We start from the raw sequence: 19,066 nt of genomic DNA on the forward strand, positions 1-19,066 counted from the left end.
AGTACACAGGTCAAACAGTATGGCTTAGGCCAGTGGTTCCCAAACTGTGTGCCGTGGCACCTTGGGGGACTTGCAGGGGTGCCCTGGGTTGGTGGTCCAGGACCAATTCAAGTTTTTTATAATAGTGAAATTGTGGACAAACATAAGGGAATTCTGTTCATTACCACATAACTTATCCTAAAGATGAAATATAAACAATTAATTTAACTTAATATTTGTTTCTGACTTTCTAAATAAGATACCTTTAGCCTAAGGGTGCCGCGAAAACATTTCTGATGCTTTGGGGTGCCGTGATTCAAAAACTTTGGGAACCCATTGCTTAGGCAAATAGTATGTCTGAAGGTGTCAGTGTAACAGATAAACAGCAGGACAATTTGCACAAACAATACTGCGCAAGCATCAGTCATCCTGTAAGCATTATGAGGGAGCAGAGTTCCTGGCATCATTTGTAAATTAGCTACCATAGCATGACTAAAAAAGTGGCCACGGGTGCGTCCAACTCAGAATCAGGTCCAATGTAATATTTATAAGTGCACACTGTTTCTCTTGCAGAATTTTTGTTTGAAAGTCTCTCAAACACAAATGAATTCCTCATCTGGTCAATATACTGCTGTCTGCTACTTATGACAGAGGAAAGGATTTTTTTCTCAAAATGTCACACAGCATATGGTATGTGGAGAACTATTTTTTTCTTTTCAATAATGTACAGTATTAGCTTTTAATTTTGTATGCACAAACATGTAATGCAATAACATACTTCACGCACACAAATTTCTCCTCCCATAATTCATTTAAGCAGTCAATAAGTTTAAATTAAGCAAATTTAGGAGAAATATGTAATGAAGCATCATTTACAACACAGTTAATTCCAAAGAATGGCTTATATATATCCTAGGAAGAATATGACATATTTGGCCCTGAGGAAGCTAAAATCTGCGAAGCGCGTGCCGGCTAGCGGTGCGCGGGCAGATGTTTGTAACTGTTTATTATTTTTCTTACTTATGCATTTTGATTATCTGTTGAACCGTGCTATGCCGCAATAGCCCTTCTAAGGACTAGCACAGTGAATAAATACCCAGCAGGCACTGTACTCCATCGTACTGACTCCTATACCAGGCAGACTGTAGCCGATAGGCGTTTTAGTTATTACCTGGTTCAGTGCCTCCATACTGGACTTATATCATTTGAAATAGTGACTCAGATAGTGACTCTCCCTAGGGAGTTGGAGTGATTCTCACCCATACACTGTGAGATTGTAAGGTTTATGCCGACTCACTTCTGACTTTCACTAATTAATCTAGGATAACGTGCCACACTTTAACTGACACAAGTGTATTTGCGGCAATCAGAACATCTACTACCAAAGGCATATTGCCTGTTTATATTGTTCACACTTGGTCTGTACAGTGATAACAGATCAAGAGCACACTGTTTTCAACAAAATCAGTACATATACTACAGCATATGACAGACATCTGCCCGCCACCTTAGTTTTTAACAATGTGTCACCCCACCCTTGTCTATTATATGTATGTATTTATTTTATCTCGCAGTTCTTAAAAGAAAATAATAAAAGTTATGTTTTACTCTGCTTTGGTGCACCGACATAGGACATCTCTCCCTCTTTTTTCTTGTTCTTGCTAATTTTCATGTCCGAGGTAGCACACCCCCACTATTGCTATAAGTAATTCAGTGCAATAATAAATCCAGGGCGGTCCACCCAACATACCCTTGTGTCTTGTGCGACCTATCACATCCCTCTGTACCCCAACATTTCACAACCAATAATGATGTGAAAGCCGCTGTTATAGAGCGTTTCAATAGGACTTTAAAAATGCGAATGTGGCGTTATTTCACCAAAAAGAATACCTACAGATATATAGATGTTTTACAAGATTTCATATCCAGTTATAATAGCACTTATCATAGAACGATTAAGTGCGCTCCAAGTTCCGTGAATGACTCTAACGTGCTGAGAGTCTTCAAGGCGACGTACGGTGATTACTTTAGAAGTAAGAAAACACCCGTTTGTTTAGCAATCGGTGATCACGTCCGTATTTCCAAATATAAGGACATATTTCAGAAAGGTTACGAACAGAATTTTGCTGGAGGAAATATTTGTAATACGCAGCATAAACACTAAATGGGTTAAGCCGCTTTACAAGCTGGAGGACCTATACGGTGAGACTATAACCGGCAGTTTTTACCCAGGGGAGTTACAAAGCATATCAAAAAATTATAATAGGGTTTACAAAGTGGAAAAGATTTTTAAAAATAAGACGATCAGAGGCCGGAAATATGCGCTAGTTAAGTGGCACGGATACCCCTCAAAATTTAACAGTTGGGTCGCAGCATAAGCGCTAAAATATATAGAAACAAAGGGAAAGATGGATGACAAACCATTCTACATAATGTTGCAGAGTAATGCATCAGCCGATACATTTCCACAAAACAAGATTTCAGCATATACGACAAAACTGGCGAAGCCGATAGACTTAAACGGCGAATGGGAAGTAGCTCTTACAGAAATACAATACCCCCACACCTGGAATACAATCGATGTACACGAATGCGTGTTGAAAATAACAAGGTGGGAAGGATCGAGTGGGTCAGCCACGAGGGTATGCATTAAACCAGGGTTTTATGACACTATGGAAGCGATAATCAATGCTGAAATTAGCCGACATAAACTGGATGGCAGTTTTTAATTGTACAGCCACCCTGATGGGTGATTACAATGTTAAATGCACCCCCATTGTTAATGCCACCCCCACTATCAATGCCAACCCAAAGCATAGCGAGCGCAGTGGTATGCAGCGAGACACCGAGCCCGAAGCGTGGCAAGCGCACGCGGAATACATGTGAAGTAAGCCACTGTGCTCGCCACGCTTCGGGCTCGGTGGATCGCTGCACTCGCCACACTAAATAAATTCAACTCAGCGCAGTGGCTTACTTCACATGTATTCCGCGTCCCCTTGCGGGGCTCGCTGCGCTTGCCATGCTTCGGGCTCGGTGGCTCGCTGCATACCGCCGCTCCTCGTGAGCTTGCTGCGCTCGCCATGCTTCGGGTTGGCGTTGATAGTGGGGGTGGCGTTAACAATGGGGGTGCATTTAACATAGTAATCTCCCACCAGGGTGGCTGTACAATTAAAAATCGGGTCTGGGGGTCATTTAACATAGTAATCACCCATCAGGGTGGCTGTACAATTAAAAATCGGGTCTGATCGCATCGCATCGTATGCCATTGTAATGGCATACGATGCGACGCGATATTAAAATTGTACAGTAAAGCTCTTAAAACCCTAAAATCGGGTCCCATCGCATACCTTAAGTAATGGTATGCGATGCATACGACGGACGCCGTGCTAGGAAACAAGTACCTATTTTTGTTTATTTAAAAAAAGAATACATAGATGTATTTACATTTACAGGGGTTGGGGGGCATTTTTTAATGATTTTTACCTATGGAAACATGGTAACTTGCTATAAACGGTCCAGTTTGATTCTCTTCTCTGTTTTACTAGAGCTGATCGAAGGACTTTGCTACACCTCTCAGTCTATAGTAGAAATGTGTGGACTAAAAAATAACCTTACCATGGCATTGCCAATAAACATACCATTGTCTACAATATGTCCTGAAAAAAACACAAAATACTATGCTATCCCAATTCATTCACACAGCACTATAGTTCCACTTCAGTTAAAAAACAGTCATTGTTAAGGATAGCCACACTACTTGTTTCCCTGGGAGCTCCCACTATTTTTCACCAATGTGTCCTAAAGCCCAGAATATAATTTTTTTTCCTGTGACAAGCATAGCCATTATTTTTAGAATTATGTCACAGGCACACAGGGCTAAAATTAATGTATATAAATATTCTGATTTCATTTAATGTGCACTTTCCTTTTGTTTCAAAGGCATAGAGGCTGTGATAAGAAGTTTAAAAGACATATTGCAGAGGAATAATATGGAACTGCACAAACAGGGTCTTTTATTACTTACAGAAATTCTAAAAAGGTAATAATTTTACCTTGAAGTTAATTCCCTTTCTTGCCTTACCTTCTTTTTTAGTCCACCAGGCCTTTTTTTTATACTGCATTAGCTCAGAACAGATTCAGGTTAATTTGCAAAGTACATTTGGGAGGTTAATCTGGTTGGTGGGCTCCCATGCGAATTCGCACGTGAGCGCAATGTTTTTGTTCTGTGCATATGCATTCGTGGCCATAGCGAACAGAGGCCCTTATTCTAGTTCACTCTGACAAATTCCTTCTTAGATGGACAAAACCATGTGCACTGCAGGTGGGGCAGATGTAACTTGTGCAGAGAGAATTAGATTTGGGTGGGGTTTTACTTCAAAGTGAGATCTATATTGCAGTGTAAAATAATTCAGCCAGTATTTTCCTTGCACAGAAACAAAATAACTCACCCAAAACTATTACTCTCTGCACAAGTAACATCTGCCCCACCCGCAGTGCACTTGGGCCCTTATTCTGATCGGTGCGGCCGGATCCGATTATGCGGCCAGGACCGTGCGAGCGAAACCCCGCCTTCCATATGGATCGCCAACTCTGTCCGTACGCGGTAAGAAGCTGGCCGAACGGACCGCACATGTGTTTTTCACGGAATACGCCTCCTCCATCTAAGGGAACCTCCCCCATCATTCGATGGTCGCAGACCATCGAATGCAGGACCGAGTGCTCCACCAGCTCCCGCAACCTCAGACCACACGGACATTTTTCAGTGCAAAAGCAGGGATCTGGGCGGGCAGCAGACATCCGGCGATGTCATATGTCCGCCCCCTACACGTGCGTCACGGCCGCATTACCATACGTACGCCCAGCGTTTGCATGGGAACGCCCATGAAACGCGGGGCGTATGCATATGGTAATGAGCCCAAATAGCCCTTCACGCCCCTCTCCACCCCCTGTTCGGAGTGTTCACATATCATGCAGGATTTGGCCGTACGCCCCGCTCGCACATGCGCAGAGACGCCTCTGCACATGCGCAGACACAAAACATCGGCGGGACGAACGCACGCGGATATATCCGCACCGACCAGAATAAGGGCCTTGGTTTTGTCCATCTAAGAAGGATTTTGTCAGAAAGAGTGAACCAAAATAACCCCCACAGTGTTTTCTGGGCATTTGCACACAACAGTGCTGTTGCAGTGGGTCGAGGGTTGCGCCCATGGGAACGACCAGCATTTCATGGGCGTTCCCATGAAAACACTGGGTGTTCCCATGGTAGTGCCCCAATAATGCGGGTGCCGGGACAGGAAGCTGACATTACAGGACACGCAAAACTGAGACACCTTGGTTTTGTGTGTACGCACCACTACATTTAATGGTCAGCGAGTGCATGTATCAGGTATATCAAAAGCAACAATCAGGTATATAAAAAATATAAAAGCACTTTCTCATGTGAGGCATAAAATCACGTACCCAGTCTGGCGGTTAACACAACCGCCAGACTGGAGTGGTTACACTCTCGTGCAAGATCGACGCTAGGCCTAGCGTCAATCTTGGACGAGAGTGTAACCACTCCATCACGGACTGCGGTGTGCAGTTACCGACATTTATGCTGTTATCGCTGCGGTTGTGTTAACCGCCAGACTGGGTACATGATTTTATGCCTCATATGAGAACATATATATATATATATATATATATACATACACACACACACACATGGCTGGTGCTCTTGTATGACGTCACTGGCGTGTGTCATAATTTTTCTACCGTCACCATGGATACCTAAATACAATGCAATACAGCTGGCTAAATAACTGCTATAAAATGAGGTATAGGCGCAAATCAATGTGCGCCGGGAGAGCCGGATCATCTCCATTACGTATATATATACACACATATATATATATATATATATATATATATATATAAAATAAATATATATATATATATATTATAAATAAATAGGGAAGCCTTGTCATTGGTGGCAGTGGTTATATATATAATATATATATATATAAATAAATAGGGAAGGCTTGTTATTGGTGGCAGTGGTTTTATATATATATATATATATATAAAATATAAATAAGTAGGGAAGGTTTGTCATTGGTGGCAGTGGTTATATATATAATAATAAATAGGGGTGCCTTATCATTGGTGGCAGTGGAGCTGCGGCAGCAGGGGGACGTGTGAGCGGACATGCGGCTTGAAGTACTTCGCCGCTAGAGGAGGACAGGTGACAGGGGGGCCGGGAGTTGCTGCGGGTAGGCAGCAGATTTGCGGAGTGGGTGAGTGGGGGAGGCAGTAGGCGACGGGTCTTTACTGTGTCTTCGTGCGGCGAGCAGGGGGGCGGCGTCCGGCGTGTCAAGGGGGGCGGCGTTGTGGGACATCAGGGCGGCGTCCAGCGTCGCTCAGAAGGCTCTGCTCACATCCAAGGCCACAAATGAGCAGGAGCTTCTGAGCAACTGCTCTAGATTGACAGGCAGGTCCATTCTGAATCTTGTGCAGATTCAGAACGGCGGGGGTGCACATGTAAATCGCTGTGTGGGCTATACTCACAGCGATTTACATGCATTTTTAGGCATTTTCTGAGTGATTTAGTAAAATCGCTCAGAAAATGCCTGAAAATTGTGCTGTGTGTGGGGCCCATTAGATTTGGGTGAGTTATTTTGTTTCTGTGCAGGGTAAATACTGGCTGCTTTATTTTTACACTGCAATTTAGATATCAGTTTGAAGCGTACACCCCACCCAAATCTAACTTTCTCTGCACATGTTACATCAGCCCCACCTGCACATGGTTTTGTCCATTAGCAAAAAAAAGTGCTTTGCAAATGAACCTGAATCACCCCCAGTATGTGCTTCAATGTGTGTCCATCATGTTTCTTTTATGCCTACTTTCTTTGTTTCCAATTTAGTTTGCATGTGCACATTCATTTCTAAGTAATTATCTATGGTTCCCTTTATTTCCTTTTTCTTATCTATTTTGTGTACTCTTTTTATCTCCAGTTGTTTAATCCCCAGTATATATGGTTGCCTACCTTTGCATGCCTTCATTGCAGGATCAAGAAGTTGTGCATCTGCAGCTCTTTGTAGGCTGGGGAGCATTCTATTTTAACAGGGTTCACAGGGGTTTACAATGGGACAGTTAATGGTACTTCTCAGTATATTTGAATATATTCTCCAATGCCATACACAGAAGTTTACAATGGTCGGGATGGAAACAGCATACCTCCCAACTGTCCCGCTTATCGCGGGAACGTCCCGATATTTTGGGACATTCCCGCGTTCCCTCCCGCCGCAGGCAGTGTCCCGTGGCGTGCGGGGGGGGCAGTTGGGTGTCCCCCCTGTGGTCCGTGAATAGACGCTGTGCGCGTGCACACAGCGTCTATTCGTGCAGGCAGAGGGGCTAGGGGCTACTGTGTACAGCACGGCTTTTGTCCGTGCGGTGTTTCGCCGCCCCGGCATTAAAACAGCCCTAAGGGCAGTGATTTGGAAAATGCAGGCATGGCATGGTAGTTTTTTGTGCGTGTATATTCTGTTGTCTGCATGATCGTACAGTATGTGCAAATACTTGGCATTACTCTTTTGTTGTGGTCAGTCTGCATAACCATAGATCAACCCTTAGCTTCAATGTTCTAAGCTTTCTATTCTTGAATAATAAGAAACAATAGCCCCATATAATTTTGTCTTTGTGGTACTCAAGTGTGGTACATCAAGTTAGAGGTGTTAAAATATATCTGTTAATCGTTGATTTTTACTTCCATGTCCTCAAGACTTAGCCTTAATATCATATGACTATTCAGTGGTTTACCATTTTTTGTGATTTTCTTAATTTTTTTTTTATAGGCAACCAAATGAAATCAAGCTGTTTACTAATCCTGGCATTTTTAAAGCTGCTGTAGATGTACTGAAGGAGGCTGTGAATAGCCCTGTTCTGGAAGTTGCAATTGAAGCCACTAGAGCAATATCTGCCTTTATAAGGTTAGTTAAGGGAGATGTTAATTTGTAGGAAACCTTTCCAGAAAATCTTAGTCTAAAACATAAGATTATTTTCTTCAAACATCCATCTCCTTCTAATTATACATATATAAAAATATAAAACAACCTTATACAGTATAAGTAAAAATTAAGACTATATAAGAAATAAAATGATTGGATAGGATATATATAATATAATTAATGTGTGGGGAATGATGGAATTTGTTTTTATACTTTCTTTTTTTTAAGTAAACAATTTTTTAGTTCTATTGGAACAAAAATAGCATACATCAGTATAAAGTCATATAAGTAACCAAAGTACAGCATTATAGTTGGAGAAACAATTATACATTTGTCATACAGTAAAGAGTAAACCGTGTCAACGGTGCCATAGGGGCTTAATGATATTTAATTTCAGTTTCCATCAAACATACATGTTTTTCCTAAAAATGCTTAGATAGGTTATATTTATACAAAGCCTTTTTATGTTCCTACTATGTTTGCTTCCTCTTTCATGTAGCGTCCGTGAGGTTCTTCCAATACATTGAACTTGTCACTTACATTGGATCAGATATGTACAGTTCCTGCTGTTACACATTATGAAGTCTTGAATCTTAAAAGTTTGTACATTTAAAGTTGTTGTAAATTCTAGAACTTTTTTTGGGGTCCCTTTATGAATTCTACACATGATGAATTCTCCACGTGTACAGTTTTTATGCGCCCAAATCTTTTTCCTGCCAATGCACTTTTAACAAGGTTATTTCTCATATTCTTCACTTTTCTATATATAATGGAAGGCATTACTGGTATAATTACTTTCAGAATGGGAGCCTTTATTAAGATTCCTTTCTGCATATATATAGATCCATTCGCAAAAAAAAAGGAACATCGAAGATTACTTACATCTGCACCAGTCAAAGGCTTCCACAATTCTGCTAAAGCAACGGGCTGGAAATCATCATCACTGACATCAATGCTTTGGCACGCACTCACCCACAAATCTCCATGTTTCTTTTCTTAAACGCTGACTTTCTGTTAGTCAAAATGCGACTACATTAAAGCAGAATGCGAACGCAGAATTATTCACAACTAGCAGGTGCATATGTGGAATGCAAACACTGTCCTTGCACAGTCCTTCAATAATAGGCCAGATTGTGTTTTCTTATCTTAGCGACCAATGCTGAATTAAGCCCAAACATAGGTTTAATGAGAGTAGTATTGTCAGCTGTGCAAAGAATTTTGGCAAACAGCCAATTGGAATCAATGACGTTATGCTTCTCTGTGTTATAATCATGCTGTACACTTGCCTCTACCCTGTAGCTAGAGCAAATTATACAAATTTTGTGTGTATTTCTTTAAAACTGGTGGTTTGCATTGTCTAGCCAGATCTGTGTAAAAATGTCCTTACTCTAAATTTTCTACAACAGAACACCCCAGTTCCACACCCGTTCCACTCCTATGGTCCTCGGAATGGATGCATCCAAATTGTGTTAGTAATGCAGAAGAGTTCATTCACATTATAAGCAAACACGCAACGCACTACACAAACTGTTGTAGCACTTCTTCAGTCACTAAATGTGCTGTTTTAGTAAAATTAGATTATACATTGTTGGTAAATTAGAATAACTATTTTATATTTTAATGTTCATTCATAGGAAGGATCACCTCTGCATTCCAGTGCAGTATAATGAGTTAGAGAAGTTACTCACTAAGATATTTGAATGCTGTGCAGATTTTCCGTGTACATCAGTGATCAGGAAACCATCTGTAAGTAATAATATAGATCAGGGGCTATTGATTATAATGTGTGTGTAGCCTGGGTCCAAAGACTGGAGCGCTTGAGTCTTTGGACCCAGGCTACACACACTTCTACACTCCTCATACACTTTTGTACAGTGTTTAAGGTCACAGACCACCAGCTTATCAGAAGCTTAGTAGAAGCCATCAGTGGATATTTCTGTCTATATATTGGAGATCCTGACCACAGACGGCACTTTATTTTTTTGTGCTGCATTGCAATACAGAAACACAGATTATCTAGTTAATCCAAATCATTTTTTTTGCCCCTGATGAGGTCATGATTTGACAAAACGCATTGGGCCCTTGATATGGACTGATCATACCATTGTCGCTGATCCACTAAAACAATTGTTATATTGTAATAGTATACATATGTGAAGTGTATGTGTTCTTATTTGCCCTAAAAGGCAACTTTTATGTCATTGTTTTAGACGTTATTATTAAATTTCCTTTGAATACAGTGGTTCAACAATTCCTTAGCGCCCTATGAAACCCCCCTTCTTTCCTTTTATTTATATATATATATATATATATATATATAGTCCAGGGTATTTCCAAAACTGTTCAAGTTAATGGAATGTCGGGCACTCGCCTCATAAAGAATCCAACACAATGTGTATAAAAGTCCAAAGTATAGGAGTTTTATTTTCAATTGGTCAAGTCGATTTTTACTGTCATGCAGATAGGTTATGCCCCGACGTTTCGGTCCTATGCGGACCTTTCTCAAGGAGCTTTCTCAAATAAAGTTCAGTGAAATCAACGGAGTAGGGAAGAAAGAGCCCACTGGTGCCTGGTGTAATTTACGGAGTGCCAGGCTCATAAATGGTATAATACATACAGTATTAGGAAGCCAGCAACACCCGATTTTCATGCAAAAATATCAAAAAAGTTTTAATGGCATATTAAAAGTGCAATGTGACAGACAAAACCGAATCAATGCAGGTATGAGATGGAATACTTAGCAGAATAGAGAGTCAAAAATTAACCATCGCAGCATTCCTGAACGTAGTCATACCGACAGCTGTTTCGGTGCAAAGTGATGCACCTTCTTCCTGGGAATAGACCACTGACCACCAAGGAGCTCTATATATACCTGCACAAACAGACAATCACACGAATCTCACTCACCTGTCCACACCATATTTCCCGCCGATGACGTCATCCTAACTGCGTCCGTTGCCGGAGTTGTCACAGCAACAGAACTTCCTAAGCCGGCGCTTGCTACAGTGGGGCGGAAGTGTGTCACTGTCACGGTAGTCTCTGCAACGTCAGAAAACATCCGGCTTCTGCGGTGAGAAACACATACAATATGCGCAACCTGGCCACCACTGATGTCATCACACGGGGACTTGTTTATTGCTGGTTGCCTAGGCAATCGGAGTTATGGTCTGGACGCCTCTTAATCAGCGTGGAGTGGGCAGAACGGGGAGTAGCCATGGCAGCCAGAATCGCCAATTGTACAAGACAAAGGAGGCTGTAAAATATAGAAAAAACGCCAGTACTGTAATGTAAATACAGGCTCAGGCATCATGTGAAAAACAGGTTATGTGCAGGATCCATAGAGCTACTTGGAAAGAGGTCAAAACTAAAGAAAAAAAGAGAGTGTAGAGAGCATATAGTAAGAAGATGGTGAACTCATAAATATGAAAGGAAAAGGCTGTAACCAATACTTAATGATATAGTGAATTAATGAATAAAAGGAAAATTATGTTATAAAAAATGGAGTATAGAGTATAGAACAGGTCGGGAAAGGCACAATAGAATAAATGAAAACCTGAAAATTGCCAATTCCTTTGCACAGGAACCACATTCACCAATCCGGTGGATGGTGTCTCATATACTATACGACATCACCTTAATTGTGACAGCCGATATGTTATATATATTATCCTGTGTTCGGACTTTTTTTCTTTATCTTTGCAGCAACATCTATTTTGCCATTAATAAGCACATACAATAGAATGCTTCTGTACCCCTCCAAACATACAACAGCAAACTGCTGCACCCCCACACATACAACTGAAGGGTGCTGCCTCCACTACTCAGAGAGAGAGAGAGCAGCCGGGAAACAGGAAGGTTGCAGACTCAGCCCCAGTTTAGAGGCGGATCTCCTAATTCTGGTGCTGCACCCCTGCCACCATGTGTGTAGGTTGGGCGGCTGGATATATCCCGGGTGGGGGGGGGGGTGTGGTGGCTGGCTTTGTAGTGGTGGGCTGCAGATGGCAGTGTGTGTGGAGGGGGGGGCAAAGCAGTGAAAAAAAAGGTGCAATAATTAAGCCCACCTCAGAATAAGGTGACCAAACAAACAAAAAAAAACCCATATGAATAGAGCACAAGAAAATTAGTGAAAATGATGTAAAAGCTGACATCTATAAAAGAAAAAATAACAGACGCCAAAATTATAACATTTGAAATCCCCCCTATTGTATTGCTTAAATTGCACCTCGCACACATCTCACTGTGTGTGGGCACAATGGGTCTCCAACTTGCACTCGTTTCTCATTCAAAATTGTACCACACCACTGAAGGTTTAAAAAAATTGTTGGTTGTCAAGGCTTCTTTATTACTTGTGGCTAATAATGCTTTTTTACAACAGGCAAACATTCCTTCCCTATCAACAATAATTAACAATTTCTACTACAGTTTTTTCAAATGTATTCTGCAGTTAAATACTTAATTTGTTTGTTATTATTTTTAAAAAAGGAATAATAATTGTATTTAATTTCTAGAAACACCAAATTAATAGAGATGAGATCCGAAGTATGTCTCGACAGGGTCATCTTCTTACTAATGCACTGGAGATCTTCCATAAAACCTGCAGGTAAGGAGCCCATTTTGGGGATTCTATAAAATTTGGGCAGAGTCAAAGACTTATGGACATGAGAAGCCACTGAAACCCGCAAAGAAAAATAGTTCCTTGTTATTCATGTACAGGTTGAGTATCCCTTATCCAAAATGTTAGGGACCAGAATAATTTTGGATAACGGATTATTCCATATTTTGAAGTATTTTTATATTTGAATGAGGTATCTCGAGGTATCTTGCATGTATGTTGTATAAACACATCAAACACATGAAATACACACAAATATATTTAATTTGTGCATGAAACAAGGTTTCAAAACATGAAACAAAGTCTGTGTACTAGATCAAGCACTGAGTTTGAATGCCAAGCAATCATGTCCTTGCAAACATTTAGTGCCAGTTACATGTTATTTCCCTAGTAGTGCCAGTTACAGATGTACCCAGTAGGTTTTTAACAATATATAAAAGTACATTTTGGAGACTATGGTTTTCGGAATAATTTTGATAACAAATATTGTGATAAGGGATACTCAACCTGTATTAGATCAAAGATATGTTATTACTGTACATGTAATATGGTGGTTTATTCATTTATTCAGTATATTTACAGTGCAACCAGAAAGTATTCACAGCGCTTCACATTTTGTTATGTTACAGCCTTATTCCAAAATGGAATGAATTAATTTTTCCCTCAATATTCTACACACAATACCCTATAATAACAATGTGAAAAAAGTTTGAGAGATCTTTGCAAATTTATGAAAAATAAAAAAACAAGAAATCACATGTACATAAGTATTCACAGCCTATGTTCCGTAATTTGTTGATGTATTGGTGTGCATACATCAAAATTACCTTTAACTTGTATCACATAACGTGAGATCAGGGTCGGGTAAATAGTTAAAACTCAAAGGAAAATTAAATACACTGCGCTAATTTAATTATGAGCACAATATGCTGAATATAGAAATATATTAATTTATTTAGTAAATAACAATTGATTAGGTGGACACCATAATTACATAAAATAGTCACATATAATAAAACATATGAACAGAAATAAATATAATACTGTACATATAAATAAAAAATAAGGATGAATAAATAGTGTCTCTAATAACTTGTATATAATGATAATATAGAGCTATTTCAAATTCTTTGAACACGCTATTATCATTAGCTTGTATAAAATATAACATTTCCAGAAATGTAGCTATTTGTGAAGCGATATACATGATCCCCCTTCTGTAAGAAGCAAAGTTCAGCCGCTTGTAAACTGCACGTGGTGCCGGGACACTGCACCCACAAAGGGGAGTCCTGCATTATTTGACGAGCCGCCTGCCAGGAGACTTACTGGAGATGGCAGGGGGTGTCGGTCGCGTCTCATCTTGCAGGTATCTCTGTAGTGCGGTTTAGGTTTGGGCGGTGGAGGTGACGGTGGTTGGCGCCTCGTTGGTGATGACACAAACTGCTCCAGGAACGTACTTAGGGATAGGTGAATGGATTACAGCTGGTAACGGATCACAGAATAAATTAGTGGATACTGGGTGATGTCCTCTAACGCTCATTTTTGCTCATTAGCAGAGCTTTTTCGAAGAGAGTTTTGTTCATATATTTTATTAGATGTGACTATTTTGTCTAATTAAGGTGGCCACCTAATCAATTGTTATTTACTAAATATATTTCTATATTTATAACATAATAATCTTCATTTGTTGTATATATGTGGTGTGGCATTCAGCATTCCCCCATATGAAAGTAATATGGAGGATCCTGACCACATTTTGGAAACAGTAGCAGAATTCCTGGTGTGTAATCAGCAGCACCAGGGATTTCCTGATATAAGGGTTTCCAGGGCAGAGTCACCTTGCTCTTGATGGTGGAATAACTACCCTTTTATCTTAGGAACCATTGGAGTCCTTCAAGTGTCTGCTATGCTGATATTGCCTGTATGCTACTGCCTGTAATACCAATTGCGGATGGATTTAACCTGCTATGCTGTGACCTGCTGTTAAATAAAAACAACAAAGTCTTCATCTGAGTCCCTATGTTTGTGATCATTGTCACAATGGATTCTGCATATGGTGCTCATAATTAAATTAGCACAGTGTTTTTTGTTTTATTGTCAAGTGCGGGACCTTATATAGACGGGTGTCTGTCTTCAAGTTATGTCCAATCAACTGAATTTACCACAGCTGGAATCCAATTAAGCTGTATCAACATCTCAAGGATGATCAGTGGAAACAGGATGCAACTGAGCTCAATTTTGAGCTTCATGGCAAAGGCAGTGAATACTTACCGTACAGATGGGGCCGGGCTTATCCTTTGCCAGATCCCCCTTTCTGGCGTGCGCCGACGATAGGGACTGGGACGCGCTTGCGACTCATGCGCACGAGCATCCCAGTATCATGGCTTCTGGGCAGTGTCTCCCTGCCCGTCTCCACTTCAGGGAGATGCTGCCCAGTTCGGGGGGGGGTCAGGGCGGCGAAGGAGACCGGCGGGGGAGGCGGCGGGGACCCATAGCAAGCTCCGTTGCCACGGGGCACGCGAGCCTCTCATGCGCATGCGCCCCTGGCAGGAGCCAGCAGCTAGCGGGGGCTGCCGATAGAATAGCCAGCCCCTGCAAGGATGGCAGCGGCTCCATCTGTATGTGCATGTGATTTCTTAGTTATCTTATTTTTAATAAATTAGCAAAGATTTCCCAAAAACTTTTTACACGTTGTCATAATGGGGTATTGTGTGTAGAATTGTGAGGGGAAAAAATTATTAATTACATTTTGGAATAAGGCTGTAACATAACAAAATGTGGAAAATGCTAAACGCTATGAATACTTTCCAGATGCACGTTATCTATGTGAGTAAGCCATTTGGCTTTAAGTAGCCTAATAGCTTCTAGGATAAAGCATTTACTCCATTGATATTGTTTCAAATTGCAATTATTTTTAACTCTTGCATCTGCTAACAAATTGCTAGAATGAAGATGGTTTTTTTTCTGCAATAATGGTTTTTTTCTTCGTTAACATTAAAGTTGACCCCCCCCCCTCCCCTTCCCATTGAAAAGTACTACCTTGTGCATAAAATTATATTAAACTCTTTGTATTGACTATAATTTGTCTCGGAGCAAAACAGCTATCACTAAAATGTTGGGACACTCAGAGCCTTTTCCTATATGTTTTAATATATTTCTGCCATATAGTGTACAGTGTGGCTATATTGTTTTGGAACTGTAACTCTGCTTTTGCTTAAGGCTTTTGCACCACTGTTTGCCATCAAGAGTGTCCTTTTCAACACTGTGGTTTGACTATGACTTCCAAGGAGGCAACCATTAATTTTGCTCTATTATTGTTTATTTTTTATTGCTCAATACAAATGGCACAATTGAATCTCCCAGGACCAGCTCGTACTCCAAATCCATTTGTTGTTCACAGTTTTCTTAAGTACTCTGAAATTGGATTTTTTCCTGTGAACATCATTAGGTTATTTCTATACCATTTTAAAATTACAATTTCCCATCTAATGAGTTGTTTATCACATAATGATATTTCAAGTCAACATTCGACCATAAATTCAACATTATATAGATGTCAACATTTTACCTGTTGAAATTCTGAATGAGTACTCCCCCCACACATGCCTCACCCAGTTGCCACACAGAACTCACCCTCCTGCCACACACACCACCACTAGATGCCAAAATAAAATACTTATATAACCATAAAGCAGCCACAGTCCACAGAGGAAGGAGAACGATGAGGCCGATGTATTATGCCTGGTACAGTGCTTAAGTGGTGATAAAGTGGAGGGTGATAACACACCAGCCAATCAGCTGTCTGGGGTGTTGTCACCTTCCACTTTATTACCACTGTATCACGTTTGTAAAGAGGTTTAGGTTTGTGGATTCCACACAAGGTTTTCCCACTGCTGATGAGGGAGGTCCAGTGGGACCTCGCCACCTAGGGGTGAGATTTAGCCTGCAACCAACTTATTGTGAGGTATAGTCCCAAGCAGAGGCCTAGCTAGGGTGGAGCTGACGGAGCTTCAGGCACCAACATGTCACCTGGCGCCGGAGCTCTGCCGCTGGCTCCCCCGCTGCGGCTGCCTGAGGTAGAGATACAGCCGCTGGCAGGCAGGGGGAGCACCTCTCAGGCTGATGTCGAAAGTGAAACTACAGCCTGAGAGGGGAGAGAGACCTAGGAGCACAACAGCAGCGCCGTGGACGGGCTTTCTAAAGTGAGTGGGGGCTGGGGCAGCCAGCACTGGTCTGGCACTGTATACCTGGGCATAATTATTGATCCATACACTGGCAGGTGTGGGGGAGTAAATTTCACTGAATGTCTGCTTAGGCTGTGCTTAAGGGGATCTGTGAATATGTGACACATGCCTGCTTATGGGGGTGTGGGGGGGTGTTGGGGGTCTGTGACTGTTACTGGTACTGTATGTCTGCATTAGAATCACAGACTCACTGTTACAAGTCAGATCCCCTTCCGGCTCAACCCCCCCATAAGCAGACATGTCACATATTCAGATCCCCCAACCCCCTCGCTATAGGCGGACATATCAGACAAATTCAGATTCTGGAAAAGTAGAGTATATTGGTTCTAAAAACGTTTTTTTTTTCACTGTACCTGTTCTAGATTTAAATATATTAAATATTAAATTTGGATGTACCATTTTCTTAAGAGGTGTGTGGTATAATGTTAGGCTGCGCCCCCTTTTTCACCATTCAACGGTCCCACCTACAACAATTTGGGGGGGGGGGGGGTGCGAAACATGCTCTTGCTCCGGGCACCGTGGAACCTAGCAACACCACTGGTCCCAAGAGAGGGAAAGAAGGTTTTTTTATATAAAGTTGGTGAGTCCAAAAGTAATACAACAGAAGAGAACAAGGAAAAGTGGACTCTTTTTTTGGGGCACAATTGTGATGTATGAAAAACATATAACAATTAATTAAAATGTAATTTTTATTGAAGAATTAATTAAAATAGGTGAGACATTAGAGCCTGTTTAAACAAGTCAAAGAATTATAAAAAAGTTGTGGAGTGAGTTTTTAATTATAGATGCACTGGAGTCTGAGGCAATATGTTAATTCTCAAATTGTCTGGTTACTTTTAGCAAAGAAGGGGGGGGGGGTTATGTTGAAATCCCCAAGTTTTCTATTTTAGTGTTTCCAAAAGAAACCGGGGTTGATTCCCCTTAACAAATGGTAGAGACTGCTTATGGGAACAGAGTATAGCTAATGGTTAAACTGTATTGGCATTCAGTAGTATCCACCAGCACACTATTCACACTCCAGTTTGTAACAATTGATACATTTCAAATTTCATTCTGTCCCTTCATCAGTAGAATACATTGTAGCTGAGTTTGTAAATACCAATGTTTCTATTATAGTCTGACCTATATGAGGATTCTGCTTTCTCTGAGTCTTATGCTGCTTTCCCACTGCAGAAACGGGTAAAGACCCGGTATTGTTAAATGGGACTTTAAAACGTGTCTGATCCTGAAACCCCTTTCCCACTGCATGTTGTAAACTGTATATTACTGGTTTATTACTGTTTTTGTACCATTCACATTAAACACGTTTTGAAAGGTACAAAAACGGTAATTTACCAGTAATATACCACCTGTCCCCTGGTACCTGTCCTGCCCCCTCCCCCTGCTACCTGGCAGCTGGTACCCCCGCTCCCTCCCCTCCCCTGGTACCTGCCAGCTGGTAAACCCCCCCCCCCTGCCCTGGTACCCTGCTGCCCACCCCCCCCCTCCCCTGGTACCTGGCAGCAATCCATCCGGGCAGCGGGGCAGTGCAGTAGGCAGCGGCATGCCAGGGCTCCTAGTCTACAGGTCCCCCACTGATGCATGAAAGCATCATGCAGGAGCATGATTCAGGAGGAGGCTGAAGCTGGTGCACAGACAGCGGGGGTACTGGGGATCCGGGCAGGTCTGTGCTCAGGAGGAGGAAGTGGGGGAAGCGGGTCCATTAGGAGATTGTCATTTCATCGGTGGGGGTCCCTGCCGCAAATGGGAAATAGCGGGCCCGAAACTTACATATGCACATATCTAATGAGCCGCTAATTAAATATGTGCATATTTAATGAACGGCTCCGCTATTTCCCATTCGACCCCCGCCGATGAAATGACAATCTCCTAATGAACCCGCTTCCTCCGCTTCCTCCTCCTGAGCACGGACCACGCTGCCCGGATCCAAAGTGCCCCCGCTGTCTGTGCACCAGCTGCAGTCTCCTCCTGCATCAAACTCCTGCATGATGCTTTCATGCATCAGTCTGGGACCTGCGGACTAGGAGCCCTGGAATGCCCTCTGCCTACCATGCTGCCCTGCTGCCGGATGGATCGCTGCCAGGCACCAGGGGAGGGGGAAGGGGGTGCGGGGGTACTAGGGGAGGGGGGGTACCATATGCAAGGTACCAGGGGAGGGAGGGGTGGTACCAGCTGCAAGGTACCAGGGGATGGGGGGATACCAGCTGCCGGGTACCAGGGGCGGGGGGCAGGACAGGTA

The 19,066-nt window shown here is 41.9% G+C and overlaps 1 protein-coding gene across 5 annotated transcripts in view; it reads left to right on the plus strand.

Moving 5' to 3' along the window:
• The window catches only part of MEI1 (meiotic double-stranded break formation protein 1), a 237,512-nt gene that overhangs the window by 79,667 nt on the left and 138,779 nt on the right, over positions 1 to 19,066 (plus strand). For all 5 annotated transcript variants that reach the window (XR_014454370.1, XM_083156559.1, XM_083156560.1 and 2 more), the window contains 5 exons: positions 553 to 669; positions 3,919 to 4,018; positions 7,819 to 7,953; positions 9,606 to 9,717; positions 12,480 to 12,571. Coding sequence is in view for 4 of the 5 variants with exons in the window: in XM_083156559.1 (XP_083012685.1) it covers positions 553 to 669; positions 3,919 to 4,018; positions 7,819 to 7,953; positions 9,606 to 9,717; positions 12,480 to 12,571 (556 nt within the window). In the remaining variant the exon portion in view is untranslated. The remainder of the gene's footprint in view (positions 1 to 552; positions 670 to 3,918; positions 4,019 to 7,818; positions 7,954 to 9,605; positions 9,718 to 12,479; positions 12,572 to 19,066) is intronic.

This window comes from Crinia signifera, chromosome 8, assembly GCF_055691185.1.
Source record: "Crinia signifera chromosome 8, ASM5569118v1, whole genome shotgun sequence".
In the NCBI taxonomy this organism is placed as follows: domain Eukaryota; kingdom Metazoa; phylum Chordata; class Amphibia; order Anura; family Myobatrachidae; genus Crinia; species Crinia signifera.